This window comes from Musa acuminata, chromosome BXJ2-4 (genome assembly GCF_036884655.1).
Source record: "Musa acuminata AAA Group cultivar baxijiao chromosome BXJ2-4, Cavendish_Baxijiao_AAA, whole genome shotgun sequence".
Classification (NCBI taxonomy): Eukaryota; Viridiplantae; Streptophyta; class Magnoliopsida; order Zingiberales; family Musaceae; genus Musa; species Musa acuminata.
In genome coordinates this window covers 29,622,137-29,637,395 of record NC_088341.1, presented here as the reverse complement: position 1 = coordinate 29,637,395, position 15,259 = coordinate 29,622,137, and the positions used below count along the sequence as shown (strand labels likewise).

The following is a 15,259-nucleotide window of genomic DNA, read 5'->3' as shown; positions in this document are numbered from 1 at the left end:
ACCAATCTTCGCACGACGACGAACATCTTTTTTGGGAATCGGGGATTTTTGTTTTCTTGTTCTTCCGCTGCGCATATGATGTCGCCCCCAATGATTTCCCAACACACACTCGTCTGCCCAACGTGCAAAGGCAATGGGGAAGGCAGTAGCATCAGTTGCATCGTTGGAAAGAATCGAGTCGGGCGACGAGACACCTTCACAATCACATTCTCTTTCTCGCTCGGTCCAAAGACATGACAGCAACACGGACAGCAGTGCCTCGACAGATGATGGCGGTGATGCCGGGCAGTCGTTGGTCTCGTCTACACAACTTGAGGGTGGTGAATGGACTGAAGAGCAAAATTTTACACATGCCACTCAAGATTCAGATCATGGAATTCGACAAGGTACTGGTCAAGTTTATGCGCGGAAGGGGAAGGGGAAGGGGAAGGCAGTGGATGAATATGAACAAATGCGACAGAGCATACATGATATAGACACAGAAAGAGACTCATCGTATTCACAGCAATCGTATTATGGAGAATCATATGGGCAACAACAGTATGGTGATAGTTGGTCATCCTTCTCTGAGTAACAGCATGATACAGAACAACATCAATATATGCCTCAAGAGCTGCCTCGGACAAATATGATTCATGACGATCAATCTACGATCAGCACCACATTGATGCATCAATGGCATACGACGTATCAATACACTATGTCATGGGATCAATTTCATGATTGGGTCCGACAAACGTATCATATTGATATGTATCGGATCGAAGACCCTGATCCACCACCTGTGGAGGCCCGTCGTTCATTTTGGTGGTAGAATTAACAATCAGGTATATCTAGATATATAATTATTTAATTCATTTGAATTTTAGAGTTTATATTGTAACAAAATAGTCTAACAATTCAACTGATTTTTCTGTAGATATTTCAATCTATAACGAGCTGAAATACGAACCTCGAACAAGACTATCTCAAAGCCCGAAAAAGATATGTGATGCTATTCTTACCTAATTTACATTGATTTTGCTTAACTTATACTATTACTATATTTATTTGTAACTTGAAAACCCTATCCTAACTTTTTTTTTAATTTTCAGGTATTTTCGGAGGGTTAAAATGGTGAAATCGGGTGTACCGCTTGGTACACCTCGGTATACCGGTCGGTACACCCGTACCGTACCGTACCGAGCACGGCTCGAAACGCCGGTACGGTACGGTACGACGAACCTTGATTCTGTGAGTTGATATCAATTGACACATTCATCACAAAAATCTTCAAATAATTATATAAGAATTCACCACCTTGATTGGAGTGGATGTTTTTGATACAGAAACCATTTTCACAAAAGTTTTAAACTTCTTCAATATACCAAATACTTTTTCTTTTTCTTTCAAGAAATAAATCTAAGTTTTTCTTATATAATCATCAATCAAAGTTAGAAAATAATGATCCTTACCAAAAAGATGTTAGAGCAACCACAAATATTGGTATGAATTAGTTGAAGTGACTGAAAAACTTCTTCATGGTTGTTTGTCAAGAACACGTCCACAACATATTTGATTTATATATTATATAGAGACAATTCATCATCTTCTTAGTTAATAGTATATTGACATCTTTAAAGTGTAGAACTCTCAAGTGTCACAACCATGAGTTAAAAGGTCTTTAAATATTATGTCACATCATGATTAATGGTTAAGATATATAATTCATTCTTTGATATCACAACTCAGAGAAATTAAATTATTTATATTACTTCTAACAAAGAGTTGTTAGTCTTTTATATGAATATCATAATCATTTTTTAAGAGTTATCTAAGACTAAAAATATTATTTTGTATATCCGACACATAATAAATATTTAAAATAATTAATGACTTTCATCTATGATATGATGCATATCAACATGTTACCTTTGTCTCTCATTAGTACTTTTGAGGAGTTCTAGAATAGACTTATCCCATTTTATAATAATATATATGATTACTAATTTTGTTATCTAAGTATCATTTGTATGACATATCTTCTTAATGTGCTTGCAATAAGAGAGAATCATTTTTCTTTCTTTTTAATATAGTATTTTTGAACTTAATTTTTTTATTATAATAGAATTCGAAATCATAATGACTATATTTTTTATAATAATAGCATTGAACTGAATTTTAGAACAATTATATCCTTGACCTCTTGTATCTCCTTTTTTTTCCCATATTTTAGATTTTGATCTTTCTTATTATTTTTTTATTTTTCCTCATTTGTTATGTCTTTCTTATTATTTTTTTATTTTTCCTCATTTGTTATGTCCTCTATCACAACCATGCCCTCTTCCACTTCCTCTACCTCTTCCACAACTACAATCACTTAAATCTTTTTTTTTTTTTTTTTTTTTTTTCAAAGTGAGCTTTGTATGAAGGACTTTTTCACTACATTCGGCTTCTCGATGACTAAATGTTGTTATGCTCGCAAAGAACCCATTAGCTCGTTTGATCTAAATCCTTTGATTTTCGGATAAAGATTACAATAGAGTTGAACTTCTCGTTTAGTGATCTCAATATTTTTTTTTCAACCATACCAATATCTTCTTTATTCATTTCTTCTAAAATTACATGTTTTGAACATGTAAAGCAAAAACATCTACAAAATAGAAAATGGATAGCGAATGGATTAAGGAAATGCAACAGGCACACAAATTCAAGTGGGGAACGTTTCTGTAATGACTGGTAAGATAGAACGGAGGAAGTGTAGCCTTACATCATTCAAGAGTACTCATTAGGAAGATTCATAGGAAATTTTCTGTATACTTTTTGTTTGCTTGAATTCACTACAGGATCTTCCAACGCTAAAACTTAATTATCTTCTTCTAGTACTATTGATTTGATACATGTCATCCTCCTAACCTAACGAATCAAATTTGTTATCATTCTTTAATATGACAACAATTGGTCAACAACATTGCTTTGCCCCTCAACCATTACTATCAATTACACAGTAATCAGCTACACAATAAACAGTCTATAAATCATCCTTGCATTGTCTTCCTCCTTTTGGCCGACGGAAGTGACACAACTATATTATAAGCAACACGAGACAGCAAACGAAGAAAGCCTTCAGATGAGGAGAAGAGGCTTTAGGTCACACGAGTCTATATATATATATATATATATATATATATATATATATATATACACGCTGATAAGGAGGAAGCGAAGTGCCAAAACCTTTGAGCATCTACAGGGAATTAAGCAAGTGGACCAACTAGTGAAGGCGACAAGGAGGCCGCTTGGAGTGGTATTTTTCTTTTCTGGAAAGTTGGCCAAACCACTGGCGACCGTAAATATGACGCTACACCACATGGCGAAGCGTAGTTTGATCACTTTGTTCCACATGATGCATCTGAGACAGAAGAAGAAGAAGAAGAAGAAGAAGAAGAAGAAGTGGTAGAAGACATCACACCGCAGCCTCTGTATTTGCTACCGCACCAAAATGGGTGGGGTACAGATGAACGGGTCTCAGCACTGCTCTTGCTGGTGTGCGCAACTGATCCAAGAGTGCCGCTTCACGTTAGCTCCCCACGGATGATGATGCAACATGGGGGGGGACACGCAAGGCGTTAGGCAAAGTGGCAGTGCGGGTACTGTGAGTGGCAGCATCATGCGTGGAACAGTAGACAGGCTTGCGATATTATGGTGTCCTTCTCGTTTGTTGTCCGGTACAGATCACATGGAGATCTATCGATCGTGGCCTTTTAAACTTTATCTTACTATTACATGGATTGGTTCCCCGTCAAGGAACGTTATCCCGGAAACCTTGGCGAGACCGCTTTACCCATTCTTTTCCTTCATATTATTCGTGTAGGGAACAAAGGATACAACCAGAGTTGGACAGCCGATGGTCTCTGTCTCTTCTGGTGACCCCGACCTAATTAAATCTCCAATGGCTCTTTATGATGACAAGCACCCAAATGTGGAACATGATCCACTGACTTTATGTGAGGACAAACACAGCATACACTACTACTGTATCACGGTCTGTGTGATGAATAATAATAAGTGCAAAGTGCAAGAAACGTGGCAAGAAGGCTCAATCTACTGACAAGTAGCATGATGCCCTCCTCCTCGGTCGATTGCCAAAACATCGATCGATTGACCCACCGGCCGGGTCGTCCAGCCATCCTCCGGTTACCGGACGGGCATGCCACGCAAAAGGACCCTTTATTTTTTCTTCTTATTTTTCCTTTTGAAGGAAAAGAATAAGAACAGGAAAAGGAATAAAGAAAAAGGTACTCTTAAAGTTGTGGACGTCTGCGTATACATGGAAAAGTGTACCGAAGTCTAATAATGATTGGTGTGAAGCTTTCATGTGGATACAATTGGGAATTAGGGGAGTTGTTTCGCCCGATAAGACTCGGTTCCATGTCGTAAAGACAGAGCAGAGCCTACAGGTCTATGAGTGGGCCAAACAGGCGAAGGCCCATAAAGCCCACTCGTTATACGAGTCCAACTCGCATACTCACGCCGTCTACGCTGTAGCTTGGGCTGTTCCAGGCGCGGCGCTGCCACCTGAGCACTTCTCCGACCACCTAGGCTCCCACCAAGCGGCGGCGTTGGTTCGTCGACAACGTCGCCGTTTGTATCATATATATATATATATATATATTATAAGATACACAGTAATCGAATGACAAAAAAACCTCAAAACTATGATTGTTCATGTCACCACCACCATCATTCCCCATGTTTGGAATCTTTTTAATCGTCTTCAGTCGGTTTCAACCCACAACTTAATTTACAACCGTCATCCATCTCCAATTTCTCTCCCATAACAAACACATGAAAAAGAGTCAAAAAAAAGTATCTTGCCGGACAGCCCCCAGCGATCTCAATCAGAGGGCTGCGGCGAAACAATCAGGGCACCGGACGAGCCCGTTCTCGTTGCACTCGCCGCAGGTCCGGAAGCCCCCGGTCTTATCGCTGTACCGCTTGTGACTACCGCTGCACGTGGCGCAGAGAACGAAGCGCACGCCACTGCAAGCTTCGCAGTCGGAGGCAGAAGGCGGTAAAGAGGCGATACCGTCGACGAGAGCCTTGAGCTCGCCGGACTCGTGCAGGAGGCGGATCTCATCGGCGCCGCCGAGGCAGCGGCCGGCGAGGAATAGCTTGGGGAGGGTGGGCTGGCGGCAGCCGAGGGCGACCTGGAGTTCGGCCAGGAAGCGGGAGTCCATGGAAAGGTCGCGCTCGTCGACGGCGACGCGTAGGCCGCGGAGGATGGAGCGGACGACGCGGCAGTCCTCGAAGGTGCGGCGGACGATGCGGAGGGAGGTGAAGTATAGGACGAGACCGTGGCGGCGGCGGTCGAGCGGATCGGAGGAGGGGGCGGCGGAGGCGAAGGCGGAACGGAGGGCGCGGAGGGCGGAGGAGGCGAGGCGGGCCCGGTGAATAACGCGGCGGAGGGCAGGGCAGGCGAGAGGTTGGTGGGGGTCGTCGCGGAGGAGGGCCTGGATGTCCTTGAGAGTGGGAGAGGAGAAGGTGGGCGAACGGCAGGTAGCTCCGGTGGCGGTGGAGGATGGGGTGGCCTTTACCCACGGCGGCCACATGAGAGCAAGATGAAAGCAGGGGTAGAGAGAGAGAGAGAGAGAGGGGGAGAAGATGGGAAGGCAAGTGGTTTTCTTCATAAATAAAAAGGGGAATTCTCTATAAATAAAAGCCTATGTGTGAGCACATTGAAACTCAATTAATTAAATTACACTTATAAATAATTATGAACACACTGTTAATCCTTGGATTGAAACACTTCAAAATAATTGGTGTCTTCCTAAGATATCTATGCCTTAATGGATAGCTATAGATTGATGTAGGTTGGATTAGGAATCCAATTAATTATATTTCATAAAATATTTAATATCATGCTTAATGTTGTCATCCATCATACTAATTTTGATAACCTTCACACTTGGCTAGTAACAATAATTTTATTTGACCATTAAACAACTTCCTATCATCATTATGATTATAATATTATTAAAATTTCCGAGAGTTCTCCCACTTTTCACAACATCATAAAATGATGATAAGAGATAAATACTTTTTGTATGACCATAAAATCAACACTAGTCATTTTGCAACTTAACTTTATGAGTTAATTATTTCATAAATAATTTTTAGTTATTTAAGGTTCAGAAAAACTTTATTTGCATACTTTATGTGGATAAAATAAAATACTTTATTTCTAAAAGTATGAAAATAATATATTACATCAAATATTAAATGAACTAACAATCCTTATATGTTCAATATGATCCTTATACTATATTGCTGGTAAGCCTTTAGTCATGAGATCCATAATCATTAGTACAATGATGAATATTTATTTAATTAATATCTATGTGATCTTTAATAGTAAGATACTTTATTATTCACTGTGATTTTAATTTGTAGTTTCCACACATTCACCAAAATTTTAATTTGAATATCCTAATGATCTTTTAAATTTATCTCTATAAATTTCTATGTCAATAACATAAGAGGCTTCACATGAGTCTTTTGTCTAAAAATTTTGAGAAAAAGAATATTTTGTTTGACGGAGCACACCTAAATAATTACTAGCAAGTAAAATGTCATCAATATATAAGACCAAGAAAATTATTTTGCTTTAATGACCTTAATATGTACACATTGATTCACAATGTTTTAAATAAAATGGAAATAAATAATATATAATGAAATTTAGTGTACTATAAACTGAAAACTTATTTTAGTCTGTATATTAACTTCTTTAAATTATAAATTAAATAAATTTTATCATAAAACCTTCAAGCTGATCATATATGCTTTCTTCAAGATCTTCATTCAAGAATATTATTTTTACATATAAGAGTAAAAATGAGTTATTAGAGTCATGAATGAATCATTCTTAGGAACAATAGAGAATGTATTATGTCTTCATTTCGAATAAAATTTCTTTTTTTTTTTCTTTGATGGTGAAAATCATGAATGGTTTTTTTTTTTATTTGTAGTTTATTTTTTATTTGATTGAAATCTTGAAAACAACTTAGGAGTACCCACTCCTCGCTTCTATACTTTTCCTAAATAGTCTTTACTAAAAGCTAAACATTCTAATTATCTCTTCTCAAAATAAAATTATTGAATCACTCGAGGAAAGAAAAATGTATTAGTGACTCAGTTTTGACCAAATTAGATCAAAATTAACTCGATTTTGAAGGTTTTCCTAAGATGTTGATAAATTCTAATAAGCAATAAATAATTTATATTGAATTGCTGGAAGAAGCAATCGTGGAATTGAACAATCAAAACATTAGCAACCAATCCTTGAACCTCAAATAAACTCTAGCTCTACCGGATCATAAATATACATATATTTTTGTTCTTTTCTCTGAAGCAATTTTGGAATTTCCCCAAAGTCCTAATTAATTATGATAGTTGTTTCCTTAATTAGGGTCTACGCTTAATCCTTGTTTTCGTTAAAAAATGGCTAATCACACTGATTGCTGCTCATTCATGAATGTGTTTCTAAATTAGAGTTATCTATGGTTTTATATATATGATTAATAGTCATGTCATCTTGAGCTTGTTATATATATACATAGGACAAAAAGGAGAATTAAGCACATCCAACTTCTTGGTTAGTTTGTTATTAAATTAGAGAAGGTGAAGAAAGAAAGAGGAGGAAAAAAAAAATGGAATTATTAAGAATATCTAAGTTTTTGGTTAGTTTGTTATTACATAAGCTTTTCTAACGTATATTATTATTGACTAAATTGAAGTCATCTCAATTTGATCCACGTGAGAAGAAAAAATTGCTACCCAAACCGGCCGTAGTTTTATCGAATCATATATTCCTTCCGGCGCTAGTCATCTAACGCACACCAAGAGAGTGCTGTAAGCCAGTAGATAGAAACAACATAAACCATAGAATCATAAAAGGAGTTGCCATCGACCAACTCCCAGATGAAGAAGATAGGATACAACTGTCCTCCCCTGCCACGAAGAGATCGCATATCCAAGCAAAACTATTTAGTCGCTTGAACTACAAGTTGTGCGTCACCAGCACAATACTCGATGGTTCGTGCTGTCAAAGCAATGAGACACTCACTGGTAAGCTTCCCTTTGCAAGTTCAGCAACAGCATATATATTGCATCTGCTTAAGTGGTAATGCTTGCTCATATGCTCTACCTAATTGGCACACGGTTGCATCACTGGTGAAAACCTTGGGCTTCAAGTTTTGAGATGTTTTCTTTCAAAGCAAGCAAAAGCTTTAGATTTAGATTCTGATGAGATGATTATATACTATTTCATGTAATTAACTATCTTTAGTATCTCGATATTTTTAAAAGTTATATTAAAATTCTTACACTTACAAAATATTTAATCTTGTTATTCTAACAAAATCCTCTCTTTTGATTTTTAATTTTATAAATTATCTTTTTAACTTTGTATAAAGATATCAATGTTTTATTTTCGTAAATATAAAGATTCCAATGTACCATTTGAAAGTGTGAAAATGAAGATACTAAAGATAGCTAATTACAAAAGACAATCTATAATTAACCCTTCTGATAAGGATAAAAATGAGCCATGTGAATCATCAATCTAAACAAATCACACGATGAAAATAACAAATCATTTTAAAAAAAATTGTACACTATAACAGGATGATAATCCTTCCTCTCATCGAGTTCATAAGATGTCCTTGGTTTCATCTGCCTTTGAATTTGAACACAAGTCGACATGATAATCCAGAAGAGTATTAGCATTATTAGACCACCAAGACGACGTACCATCACATCATCTTGTGGAGAGCTTCGTTAACAAATTCGGAGCTGCAGCTGCCATCAAAACACTAATATCCAAAGTAGAAAGATCAACAAAAAAAAAAGTGCCCTGTGCCTTATTCGAGACATCAGATGATCCTCCCAACTGGTTTGCATGTTTTAGCACCAAATTAGGAAGTACAAATTGCCAACAAAAGCTCGACAAAGCAGATCAAATATGACTCGATGAAAGGGTCGAACAATATCTGCATACGGTACAACGGAAGCTTCAACTTCAATACAAGGAAATATTTTTTTTGAAGGAGTGAATCATCACCATATGACTCCTTGGCCCTAATTACATGAAATAAGTGAATGAAAAAATGCTCAATTATCTGAAAATATCAGCCCACAACAATATAGCATCAATGTGAACAAAATGAGCACAAATTTATCATTTCATCTGAAACTGCTCAATGCAGTAATTAGCAAGGCTCTCTGACTTAATTGAGCCAAAGTAATCATCCTCTAGACATGAGGACAATGAATCTAGGCAAGAACTCTATATGGAGGTATGATATTGACTTCTCCTAGAAACCCTGTCGAGAAAGATCAACTGGTACCAAGAGGAAAAATCAATGTGTGCTTTGACCAAAAGTTGATTTTATGTAATCGTCTCGATCTTATTATGTAGATACCTCGCTGTCAGGGTGCCAAAAACCTTTTTTACCAACAAGAATATGCTGTTTATAAAGGGAGGTGACCCAATGAAGAGAGTGTAGTATGGGACGCATCTTTTTTATCATCTCCGTGGTGTCCTGAATGAAAACCCATCCACCCGGCCTCAGTATACGATCCATTTCTACCACTACATCTAAAATGTCACACCTGAAAAGAGAATGTCATAAGACCAGCAATTTAATCACACAAGAAAATTTCATTAACTAAAACAAGATATTCTCAATTTACCTCTCTGTCAAATTCTCAAAAAGAAAAGTCGAACGCAGCATATCGTATGTCCGAGGATATGTATCAAAAGATTCACACCAGTCATGGTATATTCCAATGAGCCCTCTGTCAAAGATAATGTGCAAGGTATCTGGACCATCAATAGGTACTACATTCATTACCCAGAGAGGCCAGTTTACAAGTGCTGCTGCAAATCTGGACAGAAGAATAAATCTCTTAATATACCCCCAATATTATGAAAGAACTTTTAATGCACAGAATTTGTTAGAATTAATTTATTACACAACTATTTGATAAAATCCTCTGGGTGACAGAGCAAAACAAATACACTGTGCATGCATACATGCATACAGATCTAGATGAATATGCACCTATCAGAAAGATCATATAAGCTTACATATACAAATATATGCAGACAGATATGCGCACACAAAAGTGTTTGTTAGCCAATATAACAAAGCAATGACTTTGTTCTGTTCAAGGTAAGTTCATGCAAGATTACACATAATATACTGAACCATACATACCCTCCAAAGCCAGCGTTCATATCCATCACATTACGGATATTGGACCAGTTGATAGCAAGATCATGAAAACATACTTCGGTTACAAGCTTTTCCCAAAGTTTCATGTCGACGATAAACTTTTCTTCAGCATATTTGTTACTCTGTTCTTCTGATAGACTTGATGACTTACTATTAAGTCTGTCAGGCCAGAAAGTTGGCGAATTGTCTTGTTGATCTGAGCTTAAAACTGGGATCCTTGGGAGACAACTGTCAAGGGGGACATACCTGCAATTGATAGCAATTAAAGCAGTTTCAAACAATTAGATAATATCAAAATATTAAGAACAATATAACCAGCCCACAATACCATGAGATACTGGGTCTATTTTTCTCAATGCACAAAGGTGGATTATTTTCTTTCCTTTCCTCATAGCAGGTATTTGTGACAGGTTTCTGATATATCACAACTCCAATTCCTGACGCATCTGTAGATTTCACAACTGTCTTCCAGCAAATTGAGTTTGTCAATGCCACCATAGCTGCAGGAAATATATTAAAAACAGAACTCCTGTCAGCCAAAAATTACTGCAGAGTTTTAATATGCATGATAATGTAGTCAATAGTATTAGAATTGTTAAAAATAAGTCTGGCGAGTTTTCTTGACTATAAGATTACATAAAGGATCAGATGCCTTCTTACATTGGTAACGAAAATACTTACTAATCATGTGCAAGATATATCTTCAATCCTTACTATACACAACATCAACAAAACTAAGAACTGACAGTGCCTAACCATTTCTAGCCCTAACAGTGAATATATAATTTGACAAATTTGACAAACTTGACCAAACTAACCATTCCAGACAGCTTGGTCCCTTCCATCGTCACGGTAAACAGGTGTTGCAGACCACACAAAGAAACCTCCAGGCCTAAGAATCCTATTAAGCTCCATTAATGGTTTCCCACCTGCATGGACAAAGGAATCATATAAAAATAGCAAATGTTTTGTAGACTATATAAGGAGGTAACCAAATTGACCAAAGTCCAGCAGATACCATCTCCATCCCAGTGGACCCTACATCGTGCACAATGAATCAAGTCAAATACATTATCTGGAAATGCAAGCCTTTGAGTTCCAATTACTGAAAGAAAAGCAGGAATGCCCCGCTCTAATGCAAATTGTATCTGAGCTTCATGCTCATCTTTTGGGGCAAATGACATGGTAATGACATCCTTATCAAGCAAATATCCACCAAAGCTTGCAACGCCACAACCAACATCAAGGATAACCCTTGTGCGTCTTCCCCAACTAACAATTGGGAGAATCTGGTCAAAATGAAAACTATGAATGACACTATTTCAGAAATCTTGTTTAAAATATTTCATGACATCAAGAGATATACATTTAAAAAAAAAGCTTCACAACAGCTTTAGAAAGTTTGTCATCCAACAGGTGCTTTAAGATTTCCATGAAAGGATAAACATTAAAGATATAGAAATAAAATTAACATGAGAGAAGTTTAAAACTTGTTCATTTACCTCCAATGGTTGCCTGAAGCCATCTAGATGACAACATAATGGCAATAAATCAGATGATGCAATTTCAGTTCATACTTAATCGATTAACCAACCAAGAATGATCCTGAGGTGATAATTATATGGATGCCACAAAGATTCCTGTTTTAGAATGGGTTGGTTTCTATGCCAAAAAACTGCACATTGGAAGGGAAAAAAATATCCCAATGCTAAAAGAAATGCTTATCAACTAAAGTTGTATCAAAACTAAACCTCCAAAAATAAAACCAAAATTAAGTATTCATTAAGGAAAAAAATACAACAACAACATAGCCGTAAGTCCTAATTATTTGGGGTCGGCAACATAGATCTTTTACCAGCAGTAAGATCTATAAAATCAGTTAAGGTTTATGTTCATGAGATTTAACATAGTTTTACGTTGGTTGTCAGTGACCTAACGCAACCCTCTATCTTTTTTATTCGAACTTCGAACTGAAATTGGCGGTGTTTCTTTAAGAAAAAAAATAACAAAAAAAAAATGACAATGGCAAAAGTTTTTCTTGTAAGCATATGGCTTCCACAAGAGATCCAGATGACTCTAGTGGGTGCATCATCAAGAGTAGGATAACTACAATAACACCATTGTGAATATTTTTTTTTCCAAGTAAATTGCAAAATGTTTTCATTTGCCAAAAAGCCTTATGATTTATTGTTTTTACGAAATCAAGGAAGTCTAATTAAAATAGCATGTACACATTTCTTGCATTGATAATTATAGAATATCTATTTTCTCAAATTTTGCAGAATTTAGGGTTTTGCATACAACATTTTCTGATTTAGTCCCTTATCTTAACTCATAGTGGTGCTGTGGTAATAAATGGTCGTTAAGATATTTCCATGAGTAATCATTTCTAATTCAAACCACTGTTCCCCTATCAGATATCCTCATTCTAACTAGACAGGTCATATTATTAGAGATATTTGAAGTAACATTATCATAATCATCAGCCAACCTTTTCAATCAAAATGGGCCCAGTTAATTCGAGAAGGCCCTGTGTCTCCATGGAATGGTTAACACATACTCATGACAGGATATTAAATTCAATAGGCTATAAGAATTTGAATTCACATCCTACCCAGGATAAATATGGAGAAGATAGTCTTGCCTCAAAAAAAAAAAACCAAAGAAAATGTTTGTTGTGGTTTAGAATAAATCATATTTTCAAAAACAAATAAAACAGAAGAGTAATAAGTCATGCAATCATTTTTAGTAATATGAATAGTGAATAGTGAGATGGTGCAGTAAGAGAGATTTATTAAGCAACAGAGACCTTAAAACTGCCTTAAATTCAACAAAAGATATTTTAAGGACAAAGAGTTTCTAGCAGGAAAAGAAAGACACAAAGAAAGAATTCTCAAGGTATCAAACACTTAATATATTTGAGTAACACACATAATGTAGATACATTTCTTCCTATTGGAATAAAAAACAGAATCTCTAAAAGACTGAAGATGCTAGTATACCTGCTCAATGAACTCAATATAGCTCGAGACTCCCTCTTTAAACTGAGTTCCACCTCCAGGGAAAACAAGATAATCAGCTGATTTACGCACCCAGTTCTGGTCTTTCTTATATTCAATAAGTTTTGTGTGAGGCACATTATCATACCAAATCTGCAAATCAAATGATAGTTAAATTTGTTAAGTATCACAGGAGAGAGTCTAGACCAAGCTACATTTGTAAATATATGAACTGATAAAAAGTTGGAACACCTCCTCTAATATTTTGCACCAAGTTTTTAAAACATGAATATTTAATGAGGGTCCAACTTTGTAGCATCTGAAGTTCTGAATCAAAACATAAGGATATTGGATTTTGTTAGAATTATCAAAGTCCACATTTGTATCTTGATAAATCAGCTTCTAGAAAACGAAATAATATTCTGAGGGTGGAAAAGCAATGAAAAAGCAAATATACACTTCAACCGAGCTGGTCAAGTATTCTTTCCATAGTACAGCAATGCGGCCATGAAATGCTGGGTGTGGAAATCACATTTTCAGAAAAGCACAATCTGTTGAGGCACACAAAGTCATCGTAAACGTTTTTAGGAAATGATAGAGATAAAATATTTACAACTGTGCATAGGAAGGAATTCCAGACCATAAAATTTAAACAAAGCGTTTCAAGAAAAAGCATAAACTGCAACAATTAGACAATATGTTCCATAAACTCAACTCACCAAACCATCTAGGGAATAAAGACAAGTCCATGCCCATCGATCATTAGTTCCCAATGTTACAGTAGACTCAGAGAGGAAAACAAATAAAACATTGTGACAGCAGATGGTACCAATTAAGGTCTACCTAAACGGAAAAGAACTATGATCCTTGCTAGCAAACATATTGACCTAAACAACTAAAAGAACTATAACTACAAAGAAAAAAGAAAAGAAAAAAAGCAAATCTTGAAGGAAACAGATATATCATATTCTTTGAGAGAAATAACAACTACCTAGCACACATACTAAATCGGGATACATGGGGGGAAGAATGTAAAATGAAGAAGAAAAGAAAACCGCCTGCTTACCAAAGAACCAGTCTCACCATGTCTCTGCTCTTGGGCCACGGTACCGGAACCTTGTAGCCCCGGGGCAGGGGCACGACGCACCTGGGGCTGGGCTTGGGGCAATGCCGCTCCCGGTGCTCCATGTGCCGCCGCGACTTGAGCTTCTTGATGGCCTTCCAGTTATCAAGGCACGGAATGTACTCGACGGCCTGGAACGTCTTCCCGCCCTTGCAAATCTCCCATCTAACCGCAACCCCCTCGCTGCCGCCATCATCGTCGCCATCGGCCGCCGCTTCTTGGAGGGGTTCGCCACCGGCGTCGCTGCTAGGGTTCGGACAGGGATTGGGAAGCGAGATCGGAGGGGAAGGGAGGAACCGGGCGGAGGAGGAAGAGGAGGAGGGGAGGACATCTCTGGGAAAGGGGAGGTAACTGGATGCATCAGAGAAGAGGAGGAGGAGGAGGATTAGAAGGGAGAGGAGGAAGAAGGCAAGGAGGAACGGATGGCGGCGCTCGGAAAGGAGAGTGCGTATCGACGTCGCCATTTCCTCAGCTAAGCTTTGTTCTCAGAGACGGCGATGGCGATCCAGGTGATGGGGTCGCAGACGGGAGGCGGATTAGTGGAAATAAACGAGAGAAGTTGACGAGCTCTGGTAATTATTGTTTTACGATCTCTCTGGGCCACATTATGCAATATAAACTATGTTAGCCGCGACCGTCATCGGCCCCTAGGTTAACACGTATCTGGAAGCAATGATATCCGCCAGTTATAGGCCAGCACGGAAACCGAGGCAACAACACGAGTCAATTCAGATCGCGGTAACTTAATATTTAATTTCATGTATATCCGATTCATCAAGTAAACTAATCATGGTCGCAGTGAACGTCGACACGTGGCGTAAGAAGACCATAAGGTATCTGTAGCCTGCAGACGGGGA

General features: G+C 37.5%; 2 protein-coding genes across 2 annotated transcripts; both read right to left on the bottom strand.

Annotated features, from left to right (window-relative positions):
• Positions 1 to 4,671: 4,671 nt before the first annotated feature.
• LOC135609086 (uncharacterized protein At5g39865-like) lies at positions 4,672 to 5,654 on the bottom strand. Its single transcript, XM_065102176.1, has one exon. The coding sequence runs from the start codon at positions 5,589 to 5,591 to the stop codon at positions 4,881 to 4,883; it is 711 nt and encodes a 236-aa protein (XP_064958248.1). The 5' UTR covers positions 5,592 to 5,654; the 3' UTR covers positions 4,672 to 4,880.
• A 3,361-nt stretch (positions 5,655 to 9,015) lies between these two features.
• On the bottom strand, positions 9,016 to 15,234 carry LOC103982026 (probable methyltransferase PMT23). The gene is made up of 8 exons (XM_018825350.2): positions 14,363 to 15,234; positions 13,283 to 13,432; positions 11,299 to 11,569; positions 11,099 to 11,209; positions 10,609 to 10,780; positions 10,263 to 10,526; positions 9,736 to 9,930; positions 9,016 to 9,654 (listed from the first exon to the last, which is right to left on the bottom strand). Exons 1-8 carry the CDS (start codon positions 14,864 to 14,866, stop codon positions 9,453 to 9,455), a joined length of 1,869 nt encoding a protein of 622 aa, XP_018680895.2. The 5' UTR covers positions 14,867 to 15,234; the 3' UTR covers positions 9,016 to 9,452.
• Between the last annotated feature and the right edge of the window lie 25 nt (positions 15,235 to 15,259).